The following is a 23,771-nucleotide window of genomic DNA, read 5'->3' as shown; positions in this document are numbered from 1 at the left end:
TTGACTTACTTTCTTGTTGGTAAGTCCCGCCCACCATGATTTTCAACCAATGTATGTTCAGTATATGTAATGACGCCCCCTATGGGTTGCGGTCAATCTTGAGAAGACATGTTAGCATAAATGCTGATTGACTTACTTCCTTGTTGGTAAGTCCCGCCCACCATGATTTTCAACCAATGTATGTTCAGTATATGGTACTACAGGCAGTAGAGGTGTATGTTTTGACTATTTCACCCCAGCACACAAAGCAAGGTCAATAAAGCAAATGCTGCATTCAAGGCGGCTGGGAAAATCCAACTTTGATGCTTTGACAACTGTATTATCAAGGGTAACCATGGTTACTGCATTTGTTGTGTGATGTCATCGATAATCCCTGCATGATGGTGGTCATTCTGATAGCAAATATCAAGAAAACGCCCGTTTTACTAAGAGTAATTACGTGTCAGAGGTCGCTGCTATCTGCCTGGAGGAGGGGTTGGGCGAGTGGGTGTGTTTGGAGGTGGGGTTAAAGGTCACTTTTAAAACGTTTCCCCAAGAGGCGAGACCTTCCTTGGCGATGCTAAGTGGCTCCATGTGTGAGAGAACAACACACCGTCCGCCCGCTCTCATGTTGCAGCGCTGGAGCCAACTAAAAGGAAAAGACACCAGAGGACGATGTGATGCAATGAGACAGAAAGACACAGGAGAGGTTCCTCGCTTTCCTTCCTTCCTTCCTTCCTTCCTTAAATCCTTCCTTCCTGGTCCGCCTTGCTCATCTATTATGTATTATCAGAAATTATTTAGCAAAAGTGCTGCTTTTAAAGCCTGACTCACTTTAATGTAGCAAAATATCCTTTGGATATAATAAGAATAGCATCTGGAAATGGTCCAAAACAAAATGGCCGACTCCCTTTACATTAGCGTTATCGCTATCGGTGTGAAAATATGTAAATATTCACCAGGATACACATGCTAGCAAAGTTTAGCGACTTTTCAAGTATGTTAACCCCCCCTAAAAGAAATTGAGTTCGGGCTTTTGTAGCCAAAAGTTAATATTTGTGTATATTTAACTGCCGAATTAATAATAACAGTAAAGATTTATGACTAGCCTAAGTTAGCGCTAACTGTGGTGAGTTTTCGAGAGTGTAAAATCCCCCAAAATTTAATTTATTTGGCAGAATACTCATGATATTAAAAAAATATAACTCATTAGGGGGCGCTACAGACCCATTCTCTGGAGGGGGGGGGGGGGGGCACCAGGATGGGGGCAGGGGGTGGTGCAGGTCAGGATATGGGTGTCAGATAGGCGCCCTCTACAGGCCGGAAATGGATAACAAAGTTTTAATAGGTCAAAGTTCCCAAAGAACAACAATAATAATAATAATAATAATAATAATAATAATAATAATAATAATAATAATAATAATAATAATAATAATAATAATAATAATAATAATAATAATAATAATAATAATAATAATAGTTAATGTTTTCTGTGTCAAGATAGTTCATCTTGTTCTGCCATCATAGCTTGGGGGCTCTCATGGCCCCTCCCCTTCCTGTTCCTGATGCTGGAGCCAGCCAGCATGGATGCTATTGATGACAGGCGCCTATTGATCACTTCCTCTAATCCCAGCTGGCAGCCAAGGCAGAGTGGTTGGAATTGGGGGGGAGTGGGGGGGGGGCAAATAAAACATGCTAGTGGAAATGTTAAAACACCTGAATGGAGTCGGGCAGGGGTCAAAGGGCGCAGAAACGGCATTGATGTCGTCTTAACACCGCTACCTTAACAAATGTAATGGAGAAATACAAAGATCCTCTACATGACAGATGACAGGAGCGATCTGCTGTTTTTAACCGCTTAGTACAAACTAACACAAGAAAACGCCAGTCGAAGATCCTTTATATGACAGGAGTACTGTTTTTAAAGACCTGCTGGGGGAAAAAAAACACACGACAAAAGCACTCTGCTGTTTTTAAGAACCTGCCAAAGATCCTCACACTCAAAGGAGTTGAGTTCTGCTGCTTTTGAGGACGTACTTCAAAAATCAAAGATCCTCTATTTGATGTTTTGAAGCGCTTACTACAGAGATGCTCCATCTGATGTTAGCCAAAGATCCTTTATATGATGAGCACATTCTGAATTTATTTTTTTAAGAATTTATTTTTAAGGACGCACTTCAACAACACTTGTCAGAGATCCTGTATTTGACAGGAGCGCCCTGCTGTTTTCAAGCGCTTACTTCAGGAACGTAAGTCAAAGATCCTCTATGTGACTGGAAGGCTCACCTGTTTTTAATCGCCTACTGAAGAAAAAAAAAAACGCTAGTCAAAGATCCTAAATATGACAGAAGCACTCTGTTTTAAAGAAATACTTCAAAATCTTAGTCAAAGATCCTCTGTCAGAGGCAGGAGTGCTGTGCCGATTTTAAAAACCTACGTATCACCACAACACCAGCAAGACAGAAAATGCGATGATAACCATAGTAAAGTAGGGGTAGCTCAGCAATGAAAATGACAACAGTGCTTCACTTCTTTTTACACTTCAAAAATTTGGCCTGTAAAGCTAACAAAGGGTACAGTTTGACCCAGGAACAGATAAATAAATCCATGTATGGGAGAAATGCTATGGAAATACGACTGGCAGAGTGCAGGTGTACCTAATGTTGTGGCCAGTGTGTGTGTGTGCTGGAAGAGGAGGAAGTCCTCTGCAGTTTGGGGGTGTGTCTTCCTGAGGTATGCCACCCGCACTTCCTGTCTTTGCCCACGTGATCATCAATGAAGCAAAAAAGGCAAGCAGGAAGTGAATGAATGTTTCATGACGCTTGTGTGTCGTTATACAACAAATTAGGCATTCTATTTGTTGTCAAAGGAGGGGAAAAAATGCTGATTTGGCAGATTTAACGTACGATACATTTAAAGAATGTACGAATCAATGCAGTTTAATGGAGGATGTGAGTTGTGCTATCGTGTTGTGTTGTGTTGTTTTGTTCTGTTGGATTACTCCCAAACACACACAGCGAAACATTCAAGTTAACATGGCCTAAATGAAGAAAAGACACAAAAAAAAGGACGTTTTTACATGGTAAGTAAAAGTTTTAACATGTTCGCTGCCCCTGAATGAATGTGAATCCATTTCTTGAGTTTCAACCCCAAAACAATCACTTCAATGATTTGCTGTTATACTGACACCAAGTGGTTAAAAACGGTAACGCATGCCAAGGCGTAAATACAACCCGGATTTGATTGGCTTTTATTTATATTATTAAAAAAATATGACGATAGATACATAAATCAATAATTGAAGGAATTTATTTTATTATATGAATTAAAAGGAAATTATATAAATTGATTTTATTATATAAATTAAAAGGTAAACTACTAACTGTAGGATGGAATGATACATTACAGCACAGCATGACACAATGCAATTACGCCCCCTAGTGACTGTGGACAGTATAGCATGTAATCTTCTGGTTATGCTATGATTTAAAAACAATCTATAACATTTAAGCAATAATTATAATAATGATGATTAAATATAACCTACAGTAGCAAAAAATATAATTGTTTCATAAAAACAAATAAAAATGTCCTTCAATTGTTGATTAATTTGCATCAATTTAATCAGAGCTTGTCTCCGTTTAAATAATTAAAAACTGAACTCGATAGTGATAATAATAAAATAATTCAAGGCAGCAGTCAGTTAAGATAATTAATTTTTTAACATCATTTAATAAAACATTTAAATCAATTTTTTTTATCTCCCTTTAATTATTCGCCCACGCTGAGCTATTCCCCTTTTGTCCACCAGAGGGCAAAAAAGTGCAGGTTTCTTTCTATTGACGGTGCAGCTCAGCTCAATTAAGTCAATATTTATATTTAATATAAAATATTTTTCTGCTCTAATTAGGTGCTTCTCCTTTATAAAAATATGACATCCAATAATCAATAGTCGAAACCATGTTGTGTTTTCTGTTTTGGGTGAGAATGCTGGTTAATAGTAATAAGAACAATACAGTGTATTGAAACAAAATAAAAGGTTTAATAAGCTCAGTGTGTCATTGCAAGGTTGCACACAAGCCTTTCATCTCCGCATAACGTCCGCTCCGAATGTCCACGAATGGCGTGACAAAGTCGAACGCCGCAATGCGTCCTCTCCACGGAGGCTCCAGTTGACATTTATAAAACTTTTATTTTTCTTCATTTTTCAATGCCAGTCATCTTCTTGCCTGCCAGAAGCATAATCAGACATGGAACAAGACACAAAAGACAACAACGACGACAAAGCTCAGATTGAACGTTGGGGGGGTGGGGGCGGGAAAAAGACAAAGGGTGTCATTTATTAAAATCTATTTTAATAAAACCGGCTAGTCGAGTCATTTTGATGATAAACAGGTATGCTTGCATTGAAAGGACCCGGCAACAAGCGCGCCATCTAGTGTGCAAATGGAAAAAAAGATGCCCGACTCCAATAATCCAGCTTTCTACCACATCCCGTTTAGGCAGCACAGTTAGCCGTGGTAGCAGTGGGCAAAAATGTATCAACAAAACAAATAATTATCAACGGTAACAGCTGTTTGTCCGATTCTTTTTAATGGCAGCCCATTTAGGCAGGAAACGACTTAGGTTAAATATAAACTACGCGCACTTTTGATTTCTGGAGGCAGCCCATCTAGGCAGAATCGTTTAGAAAGAACAGTTATTGCACCTCTGGCTGGTTGCTGCCACTTTCAATTTCTACAGACCCCCATTTAGGCAGCAAAAAGATCACAGCCAGCTGTGAACACTTTTTTATATGGGCAGGCCATTTCGGAATCAAAATGAACTAAGCTAATGGCTACTTTTGTTTTGGAATTGACCAAGTATACTTTGTTGACAGCAGCCCGTCTAAGCAGCATAATTAAGTTAAGCTACCATGAACTCCACCAGCTGCAAAAAACATACATTTTTATGGCTGCCCAATGAGGAAGTAAACTACTTGGGTTAAAAATATGACTTTTCCGCCTGTCTACAGAACTAGTCGCAGATCCGTTTAGGCGGGAAAAGTCATTTAGTGAAAATGACCTGCACCTCTGGCTAATTTTTTTTTACAGCACTTCATTTAGGAGTTGTAGAAAACTAAGTGCCACAACCTGGTTGATAACGCTTTCCATTCGGACAGCAGCCCATCTAAGCAGCATAATTAAATGAAGCCACCATGAAGCATTTATTCTTATTTGACCTGCAGCAAACACGCCTTATGCTAACTCAATACTGCAACCCGTTTAGGCAGCGATAAATAAAATTGGGACTGTCTGGATTCCACACCAGCTCACTTAGGCAATAAACTGAGTGGGTCAGAATGATGTGTGCCAACAGTCGGGATGCTTATATTTTTGATTGACTCTTTGACAGCCCGTTTAGTCGGAAAAAAATTATTTGGTCAAAATTGAAGGCCTGCGGAAAACAAACACATTCTACCTGTTTGGGCAGCAAACGCCAAAAGGAATCATACCCAACCGGCTCAAGTCAAAAGTGTTTACATTCAACGGTATCAAACTGAAGGAAATAAATGCATATGTTCTGCATACTACCTAAATATTCGAGGTTTTTATTTCCTGAGGTGCGAGAAAAAGAGACGCGTTCCTGTTCATGCAATACAAACGGCGTCTCCATGAGGTCTAAATGTGTCATAGCGGCGGATATTCCGACACAAACGGCAGGCCTTGAACGTCAAGCAAAAGCAGCCTAAAACTAAAAAAAATGGCCGTAGTACCGAGTGCAGTAGTAAGAAGTGTAATAAGGCAAAGGTAAAAAGGGAGAGGAGGACCTGAGAGGATGAGCAGGCAGCGTCGTGTAGAAGCTTCTAGCATCGGTTCCAGGAGAAGAACATCCCAGCCGGGCCAGTAACGGCTACTTCCAAGTCCTTTGTCCGAGAAGTCAATGCATGCACCGTGAAAAACACCATTTTTCTTTTTTTCTAAAAACAATACTGTAATACTGTATGGGTTTTTGCATTGTACAAATACTTATGGACACGCACACATAAAACCAACAAAAGAGGAATTTGTCACGCATGCTCTCACACCGAAAACAACAAAACCGTTATTATTATTAACATTTCACATTTTAGCTATTCGGGTATGGGTTCGGGGGGGGGAAAGAGAAAAATGATAATGGATATTGAAAGCATGAAAGCAGGGTTCATTTGGTGGGTCAGGACTGCTGGCCCCCCCAGTGGCTCTCCACGGGCCTCCGCAGTAGCTCCTCCACGTGCCGCGCCACGTCCATGGTGTCGTCCAGGTCGAAGTCGCCGTCAGCATCCAGCATGGAGTCGCTCCTGCATGGACGACACATGCTCAAGTGGTATTTCTACCGCAGCCCGTTAAGGCGGTAAACTAGCTAGGGCCGAAACGTACTGTTAGCTCTGTTTATACCTTAGCTCGTTAGCTAGAATTACTGTAGCTAGAACTGAAGTGTATTGCACTTTTAGTTAGCTGCTATTATTTTTTTTTTTACCGCAGCCCGTTAAGGCGGTAAACTAGCTAGGGCCAAAACGTACTGTTAGCTCTGTTTATACCTTAGCTCGTTAGCTAGAATTACTGTAGCTAGAACTAAAGTGTATTGCACTTTTAGTTAGCTGCTATTATTTTTTTTTTTACCGCAGCCCGTTAAGGCGGCAAACTAGCGAGGGCCGAAATGTACTAGCTGTTAGCTCGGTTTCTACCCTAGCTCATTAGCTAGAATTACTGTCGTTAGAACTGAAGTGTATTGCACTTTTAGTTAGCTGCTATTAATTTTTTTTTACCGCAGCCCGTTAAGGCGGCAAACTAGCTATGGCCGAAATGTACTAGCTGTTAGCTCGGTTTCTACCTTAGCTCGTTAGCTAGAACTACTGTAGTTAGAACTGAAGTGTATTGCACTTTTAGCTAGCGGCTATTAATTTTTTTACCGCAGCCCGTTAAGGCGGCAAACTAGCTAGGAACGAAATGTACTAGCTGTTAGCTCGGTTTCTACCCTAGCTCGCTAGCTAGAACTACTGTAGTTAGTTAGAACGGAAGTGTATTGCACTTTTAGTTAGCTGCTTTTAATTTTTTTACTGCTGCCCGTTAAGGCGGCAAACTAGCTAGGGCTGAAATGTACTAGCTGTTAGCTCGGTTTCTACCTTAGCTCGTTAGCTAGAACTACTGTAGTTAGAACTGAAGTGTATTGCACTTTTAGCTAGCGGCTATTAATTTTTTTACCGCAGCCCGTTAAGGCGGCAAACTAGCTAGGGCCGAAATGTACTAGCTGTTAGCTCGGTTTCTACCTTAGCTCGTTAGCTAGAACTACTGTAGTTAGAACTGAAGTGTATTGCACTTTTAGTTAGCTGCTATTAATTTTTTTACTGCAGCCCGTTAAGGCGGCAAACTAGCTAGGGCCGAAATGTACTAGCTGTTAGCTCGGTTTCTACCCTAGCTCGCTAGCTAGAACTACTGTAGTTAGTTAGAACGGAAGTGTATTGCACTTTTAGTTAGCTGCTTTTAATTTTTTTACTGCTGCCCGTTAAGGCGGCAAACTAGCTAGGGCCGAAATGTACTAGCTGTTAGCTCGGTTTCTACCTTAGCTCGTTAGCTAGAACTACTGTAGTTAGAACTGAAGTGTATTGCACTTTTAGCTAGCGGCTATTAATTTTTTTACCGCAGCCCGTTAAGGCGGCAAACTAGCTAGGACCGAAATGTACTAGCTGTTAGCTCGGTTCCTACCCTAGCTCGCTAGCTAGAATTACTGTAGTTAGAACTGAAGTGTATTGCAATTTTAGTTAGCTGCTATTAATTTTTTTTACCGCAGCCTGTTAAGGCGGCAAACTAGCTAGGGCCGAAATGTACTAGCTGTTAGCTCGGTTTCTACCCTAGCTTGTTAGCTAGAACTACTGTAGTTAGAACTGAAGTGTATTGCACTTTTAGCTAGTTGCTATATGTAGCCAGGGCTCGTTGGTCTAGTGGTATGATTCTCGCTTCGGGTGTGAGAGGTCCCGGGTTCAAATCCCGGATGAGCCCAAGCTTTACATTCTATACAAATTTCCCCACTGAGGGACGAATAAAGGCATATCTTAATCTTATTCTTAATCAATTTCTACCGCAGCCTGTTAAGGCAGTAAACTAGTTAGGACTAAAATGTACTAGCTGTTAGCTGCTATCAGTTTCTACCCTAGCTCGCTAGCTAGAACTACTGTAGTTAGAACTGAAGTGTATTGCACTTTTAGCTAGCTGCTATTAATTTTTACCGCAGCCTGTTAAGGCAGTAAACTCTCATCAAAATGAAGCCTGGCCTTCACGAGTTTTTGCTTCTGTCAATTCTGACAGCAGCCCTTTTAGTCAGCAAGGTAGCCGGACTAAAATGAATCTACAACTGGTTGTAAACTAGTAAAGGCTAAATGAATTGTGATAAGTACTGCTACAGTACCCTGGATTTTCAACGCAGCCCTTTTAGGCAGCAAAAGTTGCAGCCTGTTTAAGCAGCAAAAAAAATTGGGGCAAATTAAATTGCCACAGTCAAATTTTTTTTGCAGCTTGTTAAGGCGGGAAACTAGCTTCACGTACATGACAGGTTGCTGCTATTTCCCATCTGTACAGGCAGCCCGTCTAGGCATTAAACTGACTCCTGCAAAAATAAGCTCCCAAATAAAAATGCCAGAATGGACATCCTATTAGATGCCATTAAGTGTCAAGACTTACATCGGAGGGTACATGCCGTAGGTGTGCGGGTGGCTGATAGCGGCGGGGGAGGCGCCGGGGTCCATGTAGGTTGGATTCCCGCTTGTTGGATCTGGATTGGATGTTGTAAACCTGCACACATACACACATAAAATAAAATAAAATAAAATAAAATAAAATAAAATAAAATAAAATAAAATAAAATAAAATAAAATAAAATAAAATAAAATAAAATAAAATAAAATAGAATAAAATAAAATAAAATAAAATAAAATAAAATAAAATAAAAGCCGGCTGCTGGTTAGCGTGCAGACCTCATATTTTCATATTTATAGCATAGAAAACCTGTTTATGACCTTCTAAATAAATTTTTTAAACATTATTAGAGACTTGTAAACATCAAATAACACCCCTATAGTCTTTCGAGAAGACATAATAAAATAAAACAAGCCATTTAAGAGTTGGTTTTTAGTTTTATGTCGGTAACGGTCGCATTATTAGACCCGAGTGGTTAGCACACAGACCTCACAGCTAGGAGACACGAGTTCGATTCTACTCTCGGTAATCTCTGTGTGGAGTTTGCATGTTCTCCCCGTGCATGCGTGGGTTTTCTCCGGGTATTCCAAAAACATGCTAGGTTAATTAGCGACTCCAAATTGTCTATAGGTATGAATGTGAGTGTGAATGGTTGTTTGTCTATATGTGCCCTGTGATTGGCTGGCCACTTGCGACTCTCGTGAGGAAAAAAGCGGTAGAAAATGAATGAATGAATAAAATCCCATGAGTCTCTTTGATCCGCAGCGGTGGTCTAAGCTAACACTCCGCAGCGTGATTTCCTCGTCTTGCCGCATCATTACGTCCGAGCGAGCGAGCGCAGACGGGCGCCCCGGGTCGACTAACGAGGCTAACTCAGATGATGAGCGGAGGACACGATCGCTCAGGAGCCCCTCAGCGTGCTTAATTGGCCTCCTCCAACGGCTAACGGCTAACTAATTACTGATCTGTAATTCAGGATCCAATATGTGATAACGTTAACTGTAGAAGGTGAGAACTGTGTGCGAAGGGGGGCGGGTGGGTAGGCGGGGGTTTGGGTGGGCGGCACACTTACTCAGGAACCACTTGTTTGATTTGCGGCTTCACGTATCCGTCCACCGCTTTGGCTGCAAAGAGAAAAACAGAATCAGCTAACAAGAGTCGGGTACGGTGGCGCTGCTTCGACGTACACAGCGGGGGGGTGTAATATTTCGAGAAGACGTCGTCCTTGGGACGGTCCGGGTAGAGGAACAACAAATGGTTGAGATCGCTGATGCGGTCGGCGAGACTGCGGATCGTGAAGTCTTTGGTTGTGTAGGGCATGAGGTTCCACACCATTCTCTCACCTTCGGGAAGAACATCATACATTTGACGTGATGCATTTGAACGCAACATTTTTTTTTTTTTAAGGTCATACCTGCTTTGTTGGGATTTTCCGCCACCCACGCGATTGTAACGCCTCCGATTTCCGAGTCGCTAAAACGCAGGAGAAAGGTGCCGTTGGGCTTGGACATCAGCATGTCCTGAGCCTGCTGCTTGTTCACAAAGCCTAGTATGGCTCTGCGGGTGGGGGGGGGGGGGGGGTGATAAATATAGACATGTCTTTAAACGCACCATGCATCATCAGGTTGCCATGGAGGTCCTCACCCGTCGTTCCAGTGCAGCTTCAGGTGTTTTTTTGTGAGTTCCATTACGCCGTCAAACCACTGCCAAAATGTGAAGTTCCTGCCGGGTAAGCTTTCCTGCAACATGAACATCAGATTAAAAAAAAAAAACAAAAAAACAAAAACATTTGTATGTGTGTGTGTGTGATTTAAACACAAAAAAAACTGCTGTTGTTGTAATCCAATGATGCGTAATTGCCGCGCGGCGAACGCGGCGCGCCATTTTCCGCCGCCCCGGCGAGAAAATAAGCCTCCATCTTTTGAGGCTGTGGACAAACAGAGCCATTAAGATGAGCACCGTTCCGACCGATGAGCTCATCTCACCGTAGTCGGCGACAGAATAGCGCCGACGGGGGGGGGGATGCTGCAGACAACACTTCAATGTTCCATTCATTCATTCATTCATTTTCTACCGCTTTTTCCTCACGAGGTTCGCGGGGGGTGCTGGAGCCTATCCCAGCTGTCTTCGGGCGAGAGGCGGGGTACACCCTGGACTGGTGGCCAGCCAATCACAGGGTACATATAGACAAACAACCATTCACACTCACATTCATACCTATGGACAATTTGGAGTCGCTAATTAACCTAGCATGTTTTTTGGAATGTGGGAGGAAACCGGAGTACCCGGATGAAACCCACACATGTACGGGGAGAACATGCAAACTCGATACAGAGATGCCCGAGGGTGGAATTGAACTCGGGTCTCCGAACTGTGAGGCCTGCGTGCTAACCACTCATTCGCCATACAGCCTGAGAAGAATCACATAAAAGCAAAAAAAAATAAATCATTAAAAATACCACTTCCACATGGAATGAGAGGAGAATTTTTTTTTTTTTTTTACACCCTTGACTGGTGGCCAGCCAATCACAGGGCACATATAGACAAACAACCATTCACACTCACATTCATACCTATGGACAATTTGGAGTCGCTAATTAACCTAGCATGTTTTTGGAATGTGGGAGGAAACCCACGCATGCACAGGGAGAACATGCTAACTCCACACAGAGATGGCCGTGGGTGGAATCGAACCCTGGTCCTCCTAGCTGTGAGGTCTGCGCGCTAACCACTCGACCGCCGTGCCGCCCACCACTTAAATTTTGTACGCCATTTTTTCAATGTGCGGTAATTCCCGTTTTTTTTTTGTTTTTTTTCCTTCAGAAACGACGGACACGGATTCTTCTTTGCGGGAACTGACTCTGTTAAACTGCGACCAGGTCATCGTCATGTTTCGGTCTTCTTCCACGCAGGTGCTGGAGCTGCTGAAGGCCTTCTGAGCCAGGAAAACCAGGTTCTCGTCGGAGAGGCCGCGGTTGCTCTGCACCTCCGCTTTGTACTTCATGTTGATGGCCTCGCACAGCTGAGGCCACAGCACCTTGTCCGGCACCAGGAATGGAACGCGGCCCTGCGAGAGGGGGGAAAAAGAGACGGGACAATGATCTTCTACCAAATAACAAATAGCGCCTCCCGGGGTGACGAACGCAGCTCATTAGCATTAAAGCTACAGACGTCCTGCGGTGCGAAGGAGAATCTAATAAAAAGAACCCAGGGGCTGCATTTATCGACCCTGCGTATGAAATGTTGCCGCCATGCTGTGCTAAGTCAGGCGTGTCAGCAGCGCTTCTGGGTAACGCTCACCCCCTGCTGGGTGTCATGGCGGCTGAACCACTCATAAGCTATATCTTTAGACCCGTGTCTGAAGTTGTTTTTAAGTATCTACAGCAAAAAAACACTAATCAAAGATCCTCTATTCTGTAAGACAGAAATGCTGTGCTGTTTTTGAGAACCTACTGCAAAAACGCTAATCAAAGATAATTTATATGACAGCAACATTGTTGTTTTTAAGTACCTACTGTAAAAACATGAGTCAAAGATCCTCTATAAGGTATGAGAGGAATTGCTCTGCTGTTTTTAAGGACCAATGGCAACAACACCATACCATATGGTGTTTTTTTTACCGTACTGTCTCTGCAAAAATGCCAGTCAAAGATCATCTATGACAGGAACATTGCTATTTTTAATGCAGGAATCTTCTGTTGTTTTTGAGAACCTACCGCAAAAATGCAAGTCAAAGATCATCTATACAGGGACCTACTACAAAAATCCTACAGTCAAAGATCATCTATGTGAAAGAACCATCTACTACACAAAGATCACCTGTACTGTACAACAGGAATGTTGTGTTGTTTTTGATGACATACTGTAAAAACATGCGTCAAAGATCCTCTATACGGTATGAGAGGAATTGCTCTGCTGTTTTTAAGGACCAACGGCAACAACATTATACTGTATGGTGGGTTTTTTTGGCTCTGTTTTTAAGAGCCTACAGCCAAAAAACGCCAGTCAAAGATCATCTATGTATGACAGGAACTTTGCTATTTTTAAATCTTCTATACGGTCTGACAGGACTCTTCGGCTGTTTTTGAGAACCTACTGTCAAACATCATCGATATAGGGACCTACTACAAAAATCCTGCTGTCAAAGACCATCTATATGAAAGAACCAGTGCTGTTTTTAAGGATCTACTACACAAAGATCATTTGTACTGTATAACAGGAATGTTGTGTTGTTTTTGAGAACATACTGCAAAAACCAGAGTCAAAGATCCTCTATATGGTATGAGAGGAATTGCTCTGCTGTTTTTAAAGGACCAACGGCAACAACACCATACTGTATAGTGTTTTTTTTTACCGTACTTTCTCTATACTGTATGATGGAGGTGCTCTGTTTTTTAGAGCCTACAGCAAAAACGGCAGTCAAAGATCATCTATGATAGAAACATTGCTATTTTTAATCCTTTTAATCCAGGAATCTTCTGTTGTTTTTGAGAACCTACTGAAAAAATGCAAGTCAAAGATCATCTATACAGGGACCTACTACAAAAAGTCAAAGATCATCTATATGAAAAGAACCAGTGCTGTTTTTAAGGATCTACTACACAAAGATCATTTGTACTGTATAACACTAATGTTGTGTTGTTTTTGAGAACATACTGTAAAAACCCTAGTCAAAGATCCTCTATATGGTATGAGAGGAATTGCTCTGCTGTTTTTAATGACCAAAACATACTGTATCGTTTTTTTTTTTTACTCTACTGTCTCTATACTGTATGACAGAGGTGCTCTGTTTTTGAGAGCCTACAGAAAAAATGCCAGTCAAAGATCATCTATGACAGGAACGTGGCTATTTTTAAATCCTCTATACAGTCTGACAGGAATCTTCGGTTGTTTTTGAGAACCTACTGTCAAACATCATCGATATAGGGACCTAAATGCAAGTCAAAGATCATATATACAGGGACCTACTACAAAAATCCTGCAGTCAAAGATCATCTATATGAAAGAACCAGTGCTGTTTTTAAGGATCCACTCCACAAACACTAGTCAAAGATCATTTATACTGTATAACAGGAATGTAAAACCCCAATCAAAGATCCTCTATATAAGCGCTTCAGATGGTTTTAATGGTGGCGTGTGACTTAGTGACACGTGCGGTCGACTTACCGGCTCGGCAAAGGCGTTGTCCCACAACACGGTGGCCGTGGCGTTATTGTCTTGGCTACCGTGCACGATCACCACGACCGGCAGCGACAACGTCTGCTCAGAAACAACATGATGAAGATGGTTACCAATGGAGGACATATCCATCACCGTGGTGCTCACATCTCGCCTGCGTCTACCTTCACTTGGAAGACCAGCTCATTGCCTCCGACGCTGAACTGCGACTCGAAGAGAATTGTGAACTTCTCCTCGGTAACCGATTCCGCTCCTCTCCGGTCCGACCGTTTGATCCCCTTCAAGGACTAGAAGTGCCAAGGACAAGAAACGATGCCTTGAGTCGACGTCGTCACACACACAGGAAACCAAAGAGGGCGCCACTCACCATGTTCCTGAAGTGGGCGCTAAGCGTACCCGCCGTCTGGTGGTACTCCATCACGCAGTTGTTGTTGAGGATTTCACCGCTTCTGTCGCTGGAGGGTAAAAAGGATCGCCGTTAGTTTCTGGTCTACGCCGGTAGGAACCCGATCCCAACGTACTTCCTGGTGTTCTCGTTCTTCAGCAGCGCCTTGGCCTGCTGCTCGCTGATGATGGTGGCCTTGACCTGCGGCGGGTTCATGTGCACGTTCAGCTTGCCGCCCACCAGGAGGCGCACGGTGGCGGCGAACTTGGTCTGGGTTTTTAGCACCTGTGGGGGCTGCTTCTCAATGATGAAGGTGCTGCAGGGTTGAGAAGAAAGATGTTAATATGGTTGTCCAAAGTGCGGCCCATGGGCCATTTGCGGCCTTTGACTTGTTTGTGATTGGCCCGCGACATGTTCATTCATTCATTCATTCATTCATTTTCTACCGCTTATCCTCAAGAGGGTCATGGGGGGGGGTGCTGGAGCCTATCCCAGCTGTCTTCGGGCGAGAACCGGCCAGCCAATCACAGGGCACATATAGTCAAACAACCATTCACACTCACATTCATACCTAATTTGGAGTCGCTAATTAACCAACATGCAAACTCCACACATTGGGATTGAACTCGGGTCTCCTAGCTGCGAGGTCTGCGCGCTAACCACTTGCGCACCGTGCAGCCCGCCTGCGACATTTTGGTACAAATACATTTTGGTACAAATACAACAAAAGCTGACATTAATAATTACTAGGACAAAGCTTTTTGCATTAAATACAGGATATGCTAATTTCTTTAGCCTTTTTATAAAATAAAAAAATACAAATAAAAATATCAAAGTGGTCCCCAGCATCCTTTGATTTTTCTGTATGCGGCGCTTGATGAAAAAAGTTTGGACACCCCTGGTAAAAAAAAAAATTGCTTTATTATATCTTATCATATCTCCGTATTAATTCGCTATATTAATGTGGTTAATTGTTTCTACACCGTCCTTCATAAGTACATTTCCCTGAAGTTGGATTCCTTATTTATAATTCTAATATTTTAATAAAAAAACCTGTTTAGAACCATATAAATACGTTTTTTTTATTAGAGCTCTCTGGACATGAAATAACACCCCTATATGTACTCTTTACATGCGCATTACACAACATAGTGAACATAATAAAGCTGTACCTGGTGACCAAGGCTGAGATGATATCTGTAATGGTGCTGTTGAGTTCATTGAGTAGCTCTTCAATAGGACCGGGGATGGGGAGTTGTTGTCGTAGATGCTCCGCCCTCCGAATCTGCTGCCTGTTTTGCCAGATTGTTTCCGCCAGCTTCTCGCACCTAAATCCCAGAAAAGGAAGAGGACAATTGTGCTTTTAGGAATTTTCTCGTCCGGACTTAAACACAACGGCAGTCTATTACGAGCTTGACCTCGGTGATTCTGGCACCGAACTCACCAGGACTGCAGGATGTCCAGGCCCCCCTCTGGGGGGCCACCGTTGCCCGCCAGCTGTTGCCGCCTCTTCCACTGGATGAGCTCGTCGTCCAGGATGATGGTCTGCTGCTTCCTCAGCATCTGCAGTGTTTTCTGGTGCTTCTCTGCCAAGTCCTGGGACAAAGAATCAAGATTTTGATAATTCGCACCCAAATCCCTCTGAGATGAAATCACCAAAGAAGAAGAAGAGGCCAATACCAGTCTGTACTTCTGTAGTGTGTTGGCCTCCCTGGTCAGCCATGCTTCCACTGTGGCTCTCTTACTCAGGAGGGTGGGCTCTCGTAACTGTCGGTCAGCAGGGGGCAGCGTGGCCAGGCTGGACAGCTGGGCTGAACGTAAACATTCGTAATGGTAATGATTGTATTTCATTTGAACATGCATCAGATTACAATTGAATGCATCACATAATCAGTTCACAGTTCCACATGTCCGAAAGGAGTAGGAAGAAGCAAAGCTTATTAAATCCTACCCCTCCATCAGGTACTTTTACAATCAGTAACTGTTACATTTGTTCACTTCCTGCTTTCCATAATACAGTTTACTTTTACAATCAGTAACTGTGACATTTGTTCACTTCCTGCTTTCCTAATACAGTTTACTTTTACAATCAGTAACTGTGACATTTGTTCACTTCCTGCTTTCCTAATATAGTTTACTTTTACAATCAGTAACTGTGACATTTGTTCACTTCCTGCTTTCCTAATATAGTTTACTTTTACAATCAGTAACTGTGACATTTGTTCACTTCCTGCTTTCCTAATATAGTTTACTTTTACAATCAGTAACTGTTACATTTGTTCACTTCCTGCTTTCCATAATACAGTTTACTTTTACAATTAGTAACTGTTACATTTGTTCACTTCCTGCTTTCCTAATATATTTTACTTTTATAATCAGTAACTGTTACATTTGTTCACTTCCTGCTTTCCTAATATATTTTACTTTTATAATCAGTAACTGTTACATTTGTTCACTTCCTGCTTTCCTAATATAGTTTATTATTTATTAATATTATTTATTAATATTATTTATTAATATTATTTATCAATATTATTTATCAATACTATTTATTATTTATTATTTATTATTTATTATTTATTATTTATTATTTATTATTTATTATTTATTATTTATTATTTATTATTTATTATTTATTATTTATTATTTATTATTTATTTCATTTTCTACCGCTTTTTTTGGAGCCTATCCCAGCTGTCTTCGGCCGAGAGGCGGGGTACACCCTGGACTGGTGGCCAGCCAATCACAGGGCACAACTCGGGTCTCCTAGCTGTGAGGCCTGCACGCTAACCACTCACACACCGTGCAGTGCAATGTAGGATTCCTTATTCAGAAATGGAATATTTTACTAGTTAGAGTGTCGAAAAATGTGTTTACGACCTCCTAAATATGGCTTTTAACACTATTAGAGCCCTCTAGACATGAAATAACACCCCTATAGTCACCTTTAGACTTTCATGATTCATTTTCTACCACTTACCCTCATGAGGGTCACGTGACAAACAACCATTCACACTCACATTCATACCTATGGACAATTTGGAGTCGCTAATTAACCTAGCATGTTTTTTTGGAATGTGGGAGGAAACCGGAGTACTCGGAGAAAACCCACGCATGCACAGGGAGAACATGCAAACTCCACACAGATATGGCCGAGGGTGGAATTGAACCCTGGTGTTCCTAGCTGTGAGGTCTGCATGCTAACCACTGCGGTCATTGATCTAGAACATGTAGAACACAGGATGTGAATTATTGTGTACTACTTGTAAAACTACACCAAACAACTGTATTGTCCAGCACTCTACGCTTTGGTATGTTCCATTGACTGTTCTATGGTTATCATCACATCTTTCCTCTTTGGTAGCCTTTTGTGTTGGCGTCATATAAATACCGCTTGGATGCTGATGTCTTGCAGGATGATGAAGTTTCAGTGATTGCCTCACCCTGGATGCGGAGGCTCTCCTGGTACTGGATGATGAAATACTCCTGGTTGTGCTGGAGCTTGCGTAAGTCGTTCTCCGTGTCCTGGGTCAGCAGACGGAGCTCCTCGAAGGCTTGGTTGATCTGCTGGTACTTCTGAGACATGCTGTCCATCAGGCCGCCGACCGGGGAGCTCGACTGCGAACAAAGAGGTTTTGAGAGGACGTCGAGGTGAAGAACTGGCGAGAAAGGCCAAAAGGTAGAATGAATCAGTATGTCGTCCGCTAATAAAAGAGCTGCATTGTGACGGGAAATCAATTCACTTCAGGAGTTACCGAGATTGAGATGTTTCACGCGGTGCTGGCTCCACGGTTTTAGAACTCACGGCATGCAGATAATTATTCCACATCTGATTTCCCGTCCTTAGAGTTGGATCATTACGGAATACTTGACATGAAATAACACCCTCATTTACGGGTCCAATTACATGACAAAAGGGACAATTTTAATTTAACATGGAATAGCTTTAAAGTAGTCAGCGTACAGCTTGAATAGCAAGATTATAGCGTCTCCAATCAAGCATGGTGTCATGTGTGTTGACTCATTTTCAGTGGACACAAGCCGGACACTAGTTTTTCTCTTTTTCCGAATGACCTTTCGTTTTTTTTCACTTGTTGGAATAATTCCATATTGCGAGTTTTCCATTCATTCAGCCTTGAAATTTAGTTTGAAACAAAAACTAACTTTCCGCACGGTGGTCGAGTGGTTAGCGCACAGACCTCACAGCTAGGAGACCCGAGTTCAATCCCACCCTCGGCCGTCTCCCCGTGCATGCGTGGGTTTTCTCCGGGTACTCCGGTTTCCTCCCACATTCCAAAAACATGCTAGGTTAATTAGCGACTCCAAATTGTCCATAGGTATGAATGTGAGTGTGAATGGTTGTTTGTCTATATGTGCCCTGTGATTGGCTGGCCACCAGTCCAGGGTGTGAAGACAGCTGGGATAGGCTCCAGCATCCCCTGCGACCCTCGTGAGGCTAAGCGGTGGAAAATGAATAAATGAATGAGTTCTCCTCCTATTTTTTGTGGAAGTGGTAACTTTTTGGCTTCTTATTTTGTCTTTCCTCACCCTTGTCCATCTCTGTGTGGAGTTTGCACGTTCTCCCTGTGCATGCGTGGGTTTTCTCCGGGTACTCTGGTTTCCTCCCACATTCCAAAAACATGCTAGGTTAATTAGCGACTCCCAATTGTCCATAGGTATGAATGTGAGTGTGAATGGTTGTTTGTCTATATGTGCCCTGTGATTGGCTGGCCACCAGTCCAGGGTGTGAAGACAGCTGGGATAGGCTCCAGCATCCCCTGCGACCCTTGTGAGGATAAGCGGTGGAAAATGAATAAATGAATGAGTTCTCCTCCTATTTTTTGTGGAAGTGGTAACTTTTTGGCTTCTTATTTTGTCTTTCCCCACCCTTGACCATCTCTGTGTGGAATTTGCACGTTCTCCCCGTGCATGCGTGGGTTTTCTCCGGGTACTCCGGTTTCCTCCCACATTCCAAAAACATGCTAGGTTAATTAGCGACTCCAAATTGTCCATAGGTATGAATGTGAGTGTGAATGGTTGTTTGTCTATATGTGCCCTGTGATTGGCTGGCCACCAGTCCAGGGTGTGAAGACAGCTGGGATAGGCTCCAGCATCCCCTGCGACTCTTGTGAGGATAAGCGGTAGAAAATGAATGAATGAATGAGTTCTCCTCCTATTTTTTGTGGAAGTGGTAACTTTTTGGCTTCTTATTTTGTCTTTCCCCACCCTCGTCCATCTCTGTGTGGAGTTTGCACGTTCTCCCTGTGCATGCGTGGGTTTTCTCCGGGTACTCTGGTTTCCTCCCACATTCCAAAAACATGCTAGTTGCTAATCAGCGACTCCAAATTGTCCATAGGTATGAATGTGAGTGTGAATGGTTGTTTGTCTATATGTGCCCTGTGATTGGCTGGCCAATGAAAAAATGAATGAATGAATGAAGATACCTCAATCGGATTATATGTTCATTCATTTCTTTCGGAATGAAGCGTATATAAAGGTTCAATTCCGAATGCAATTGGAATATTCGTGTATACATGGCTACAGACTACTCTGAAGTCCTTTGACAAGACCTAATCCAAACTTAAGATCCAGTTTATACGTAAGTGTGTCGTGGTGGTGAAGGTGGAAAAAGGTGTGCGTGCCGTGTTGACAGGACACACACATGCATCCTCCTCACATTGGTGGCCTCCCTGACGAGCCGCTGCTCCGTGTAGAGGATGTGCTTGATGCAGCGCACCAGCTCCAGAGGACACCGGTCATACGTGCTCTGAAAGACAAGGAGCACATGTGCCGTGTTAAGGCCTGTTAGCCTCCCGACGAGGCGAGCGCCCAGCCCGCCGCGCCCCCGGAATTCGCCAATTTAGCCGCTCAATCAAGGTGCTACCCGAGTCTGATGCTGCGGACGGGGGGGACACATGAAAGTCCATTAGAGGGGGGGGCTAATATGAAGAGCGGGGCACTTAATTTATGGGGGTATTAGCATACTTTGATTTCCTTTAATACTGAACAGGAGTGAGTGAGATCTTGCTGGTTGCGTCATGCCCCCCGAAAGCAGAAGAAGAGCGTTTCGGGACGGGAACAGAAGCGCCCCTTTGCCCAGTTTGGCCGTCTGGTTTCCAGGAGTAGAGCAGAAGACAAACAGAAGAATGGCTTTCAGTGCAGAGATCATAAATAGCAACGCTGGACTGGCCGGCGACCAAGGCCCTCAACTTGGACTGGTCTTCTTGTTTTTTTTCCTTTTGCGGTGGATACAAACTGTTCTGAAACGTTCGGTGCTCCTGTGTTCTATTTCTAAGAACCTCAACAAGCAACGGAAGGTGACAACGGGGGCGTCCCGGCAAAGATTTACGGCATTAAAATATCTGTTTGATATGGAATTTCACAAATCTCGACAATACAGGACTCGGGACTCGGGACTCGGGACTCACCTTAAGCTGGCTGGCATAGTGTCCCAGTTTAATTTTCAGCAGGAAGCCGTCCTCGCCCACTTGGTGCTCCGCCTTGTTCTGCAGCTCCTGGATCAGACTGTCCAGCAAGCGTTTGGCCTTGAACTCCTCCTGTGGGTTCTCCAAGTCGATATTGTCCCTAATGGGGGTGGACGTTCGCGATTAACTGGTTCCACATGCGATACTTAGATCACAGAAAAACGTGTTTGTCTAAATCTTCTAAATACATTTGTGACATTATTAGAGCCTCTTAGACATGAAATAACATCCCTATAGTCACTTTTGTATTTGTAATACCCTATAAAATAGACATTCATTCATTCATTTTCTATTGCTTTTTCCTCACAAGGGTCGCGGGGTGGGGGGGGGTGCTGGAGCCTATCCCAGCTGTCTTTCGGCGAGAGGCGGGGTAGACCCTGGACTGGTGGCCAGTCCTAGTTAACGTGTTTATGACCTTCTAAATACATTTGTGACATTGTTAGAGCCTCTTAGACATGAAATAACACCCCTATAGTCACTTTTGTATTTGTAATACCCTAGAAAATAGACATTCATTCATTCATTTTCTATTGCTTTTTCCTCACAAGGGTCGCGGGTGGGGTGGGGGGGTGCTGGAGCCTATCCCAGCTGTCTTTGGGCGAGAGGCGGGGTACACCCTGGACTGGTGGCCAGTCATAGTTAACGTGTTTATGACCTTCTAAAATACATTTGTGACATTATTAGAGCCTCTTAGACATGAAATAACACCCCTATAGTCACTTTTGTATTTGTAATACCCTAGAAAATAGACATTCATTCATTCATTTTCTATCCCTTTTTCCTCACAAGGGTCGCGGGTGGGGTGCTGGAGCCTATCCCAGCTGTCTTTGGGCGAGAGGCGGGGTACACCCTTATAGTTAAAAGCACAGAAAAACATGTTTATGACCTTCTAAAATACATTTGTAACATTATTAGAGCCTCTTAGACATGAAATAACACCCCTATAGTCACGTTTGTATTTGTAATACCCTAGAAAATAGACATTCATTCATTCATTTTCTACCGCTTTTTCCTCACAAGGGTCGCGGGTGGGGTGCTGGAGCCTATCCCAGCTGTCTTTGGGCGAGAGGCGGGGTACACCCTTATAGTTAAAAGCACAGAAAAACGTGTTTATGACCTTCTAAAATACATTTGTAACATTATTAGAGCCTCTTAGACATGAAATAACACCCCTATAGTCACGTTTGTATTTGTAATACCCTATAAAATAGACATTCATTCATTCATTTTCTACCGCTTTTTCCTCACGAGGGTCGCGCGGGGGTGCTGGAGCCTATCCCAGCTGTCTTTGGGCGAGAGGTGGGGTACACCCTGGACTGGTGGCCAGCCAATCACAGGGCACATATAGACAAACAACCATTCACACTCACATTCATACCTATGGACAATTTGGAGTCGCTAATTAACCTAGCATGTTTTTTTTGGAATGTGGGAGGAAACCGGAGTACCCGGAGAACATGCAAACTCCACACAGAGATGGCCGAGGGTGGAATTGAACCCTGGTCTCTTAGCTAACCACTGGACCGCCGTGCCGTGTGAGATAATTGAAACCTGTGTAAAGGCTGTGTGTACTCATTACTGACACCTAGTGGCCAGTGTATTATAATAATAATAATACTGTATATACTATGAATGCCTAATATTTGCATGTTAGTTCACTTGTCCATTTTTATGCTTGGAAATACTAAATTTAATTTTGCCGTATTGAACCACAGCATGATTTATTAATTTATATTTATTTTGACCCCCCCCCTTCCTCACCCCTCCATACTATTCCATGCTTCTAGCTTTGTGGGAACAGTTACCAAAGATGTTGGTCGGAGTTCTGACCTCAAACCCATCCGACACCATCGGGATGAACCAAATATTCCCACAATTTCCTTCATAAGTTGGATTCTTTCCTTACCAAAGCTGGCCCTCGATCCACTGGGAGAGATAATGTCTCACTTCGATGGGGAAATGCTGCCCGTACAGAGATTGCATCTGGTGGAGAGCATCTCCCTGGAGCTGCTGGGCCTGGATCCACACTGCCATGTTCAACACCCTGCCAGGAGAGAACAGAAGGGGGGGGGGTGGGGTCAGTCCGGGAGCCTGGATCGTTGTGTCGGTTTAAAAAAAAAAAAAAAAACGATAAAAAATATACTCCAAGAATGTGAAACTAATGTGAGGCATCAGGAAGTGAAGATAATCCAATCAAGTGGATGTTTTTCCAAAGTTCCAGTCTTTTAGGGACGTGAACTCCGTCTTTGTTTTCATTGTGCAGATTGCGTGTTTCATACGCACGGCCGCCATACACGAGGAAGTTGAGGACATTCACTTTGTTGGTTTGACGCAAAAGTCGAGATCATATCAGCACATCAACTCATAAACTATTATGTAAAAATAATAGGTTTCATTCATTGAACATAATGTGTGTTATTACTTCATATACAGCCACAAATGACACAATTCATAACATATTCTCCTCCTACACATGCTGACTCTTAAAAATGTAAATATGTGATGTTCCTCTTCCTGTCTGACACAAATAAAACCACAAAATATGATATATATACGCATATTATGAACTCTACATGACCTGAACTATGCATAGGTTTCCTTATGCTCTATTTTTCACAAAAATCGCACAAAAGTCGCCAAAAATGCATCATTAAGTAGAAAAAAAACATACATAAGTCACACTTATTTTATAATAATATTTATAAGGCAAGTTCTACCAATAAGGTAATAATAAACAAGTAATAAACAAGTCATGTTTCGAATCCGGGCTGCACGGCGGACGAGTGGTTAGCGCGCAGATCTCACAGCTGGGAGACCAGGGTTCAATTCCACCTCTGGCCATCTCTGTGTGGAGTTTGCATGTTCTCCCTGTGGGTTTTGTCCGGGTACTCCGGTTTCCTCCCACATTCCAAAAACATGCTAGGTTAATTAGCGACTCCAAATTGTCCATAGGTATGAATGTGAGTGTGAATGGTTGTTTGTCTATATGTTCCCTGTGATTGGCTGGCCACCAGTCCAGGTTGTAAAAAA

At 42.8% G+C, this 23,771-nt stretch overlaps 1 protein-coding gene and 1 non-coding gene across 4 annotated transcripts in view; one reads left to right on the top strand and one right to left on the bottom strand.

Annotated features, from left to right (window-relative positions):
- Positions 1 to 5,180: 5,180 nt before the first annotated feature.
- Positions 5,181 to 23,771, bottom strand: part of stat5a (signal transducer and activator of transcription 5a) — a 45,226-nt gene continuing 26,635 nt past the window's right edge. The window contains exons 2-19 of one of the 3 annotated variants that reach the window (XM_078797372.1): positions 22,648 to 22,785; positions 20,685 to 20,841; positions 19,919 to 20,023; positions 17,700 to 17,874; positions 15,937 to 16,067; positions 15,701 to 15,852; positions 15,429 to 15,584; positions 14,393 to 14,572; positions 14,239 to 14,326; positions 14,036 to 14,158; positions 13,860 to 13,952; positions 11,554 to 11,760; positions 10,338 to 10,432; positions 10,108 to 10,250; positions 9,881 to 10,036; positions 9,766 to 9,817; positions 8,679 to 8,789; positions 5,181 to 6,301 (exon numbers count right to left, since the gene is read on the bottom strand). In XM_078797372.1, the coding sequence (XP_078653498.1) occupies positions 6,178 to 6,301; positions 8,679 to 8,789; positions 9,766 to 9,817; positions 9,881 to 10,036; positions 10,108 to 10,250; positions 10,338 to 10,432; positions 11,554 to 11,760; positions 13,860 to 13,952; positions 14,036 to 14,158; positions 14,239 to 14,326; positions 14,393 to 14,572; positions 15,429 to 15,584; positions 15,701 to 15,852; positions 15,937 to 16,067; positions 17,700 to 17,874; positions 19,919 to 20,023; positions 20,685 to 20,841; positions 22,648 to 22,775 (2,376 nt within the window). In that variant the 5' untranslated portion in view covers positions 22,776 to 22,785 and the 3' untranslated portion in view covers positions 5,181 to 6,177. Of the gene's footprint in view, positions 6,302 to 8,678; positions 8,790 to 9,765; positions 9,818 to 9,880; positions 10,037 to 10,107; positions 10,251 to 10,337; positions 10,433 to 11,553; positions 11,761 to 13,859; positions 13,953 to 14,035; positions 14,159 to 14,238; positions 14,327 to 14,392; positions 14,573 to 15,428; positions 15,585 to 15,700; positions 15,853 to 15,936; positions 16,068 to 17,699; positions 17,875 to 19,918; positions 20,024 to 20,684; positions 20,869 to 22,647; positions 22,786 to 23,771 lie in introns of those variants that run through there. The other 2 variants (XM_078797373.1, XM_078797374.1) reach the window with 2 other exon arrangements.
- trnap-cgg (transfer RNA proline (anticodon CGG)) lies at positions 7,929 to 8,000 on the top strand. The gene has a single exon. It is a non-coding gene; the product is annotated as a tRNA-Pro (tRNA).

The sequence above is a fragment of the Doryrhamphus excisus genome, linkage group LG16, assembly GCF_037039965.1.
Source record: "Doryrhamphus excisus strain RoL-2023G ecotype Guam linkage group LG16, RoL_Dexc_Guam_v1.1, whole genome shotgun sequence".
Lineage (NCBI taxonomy): Eukaryota > Metazoa > Chordata > Actinopteri > Syngnathiformes > Syngnathidae > Doryrhamphus > Doryrhamphus excisus.
This window is presented reverse-complemented; position numbering and strand designations above follow the sequence as displayed.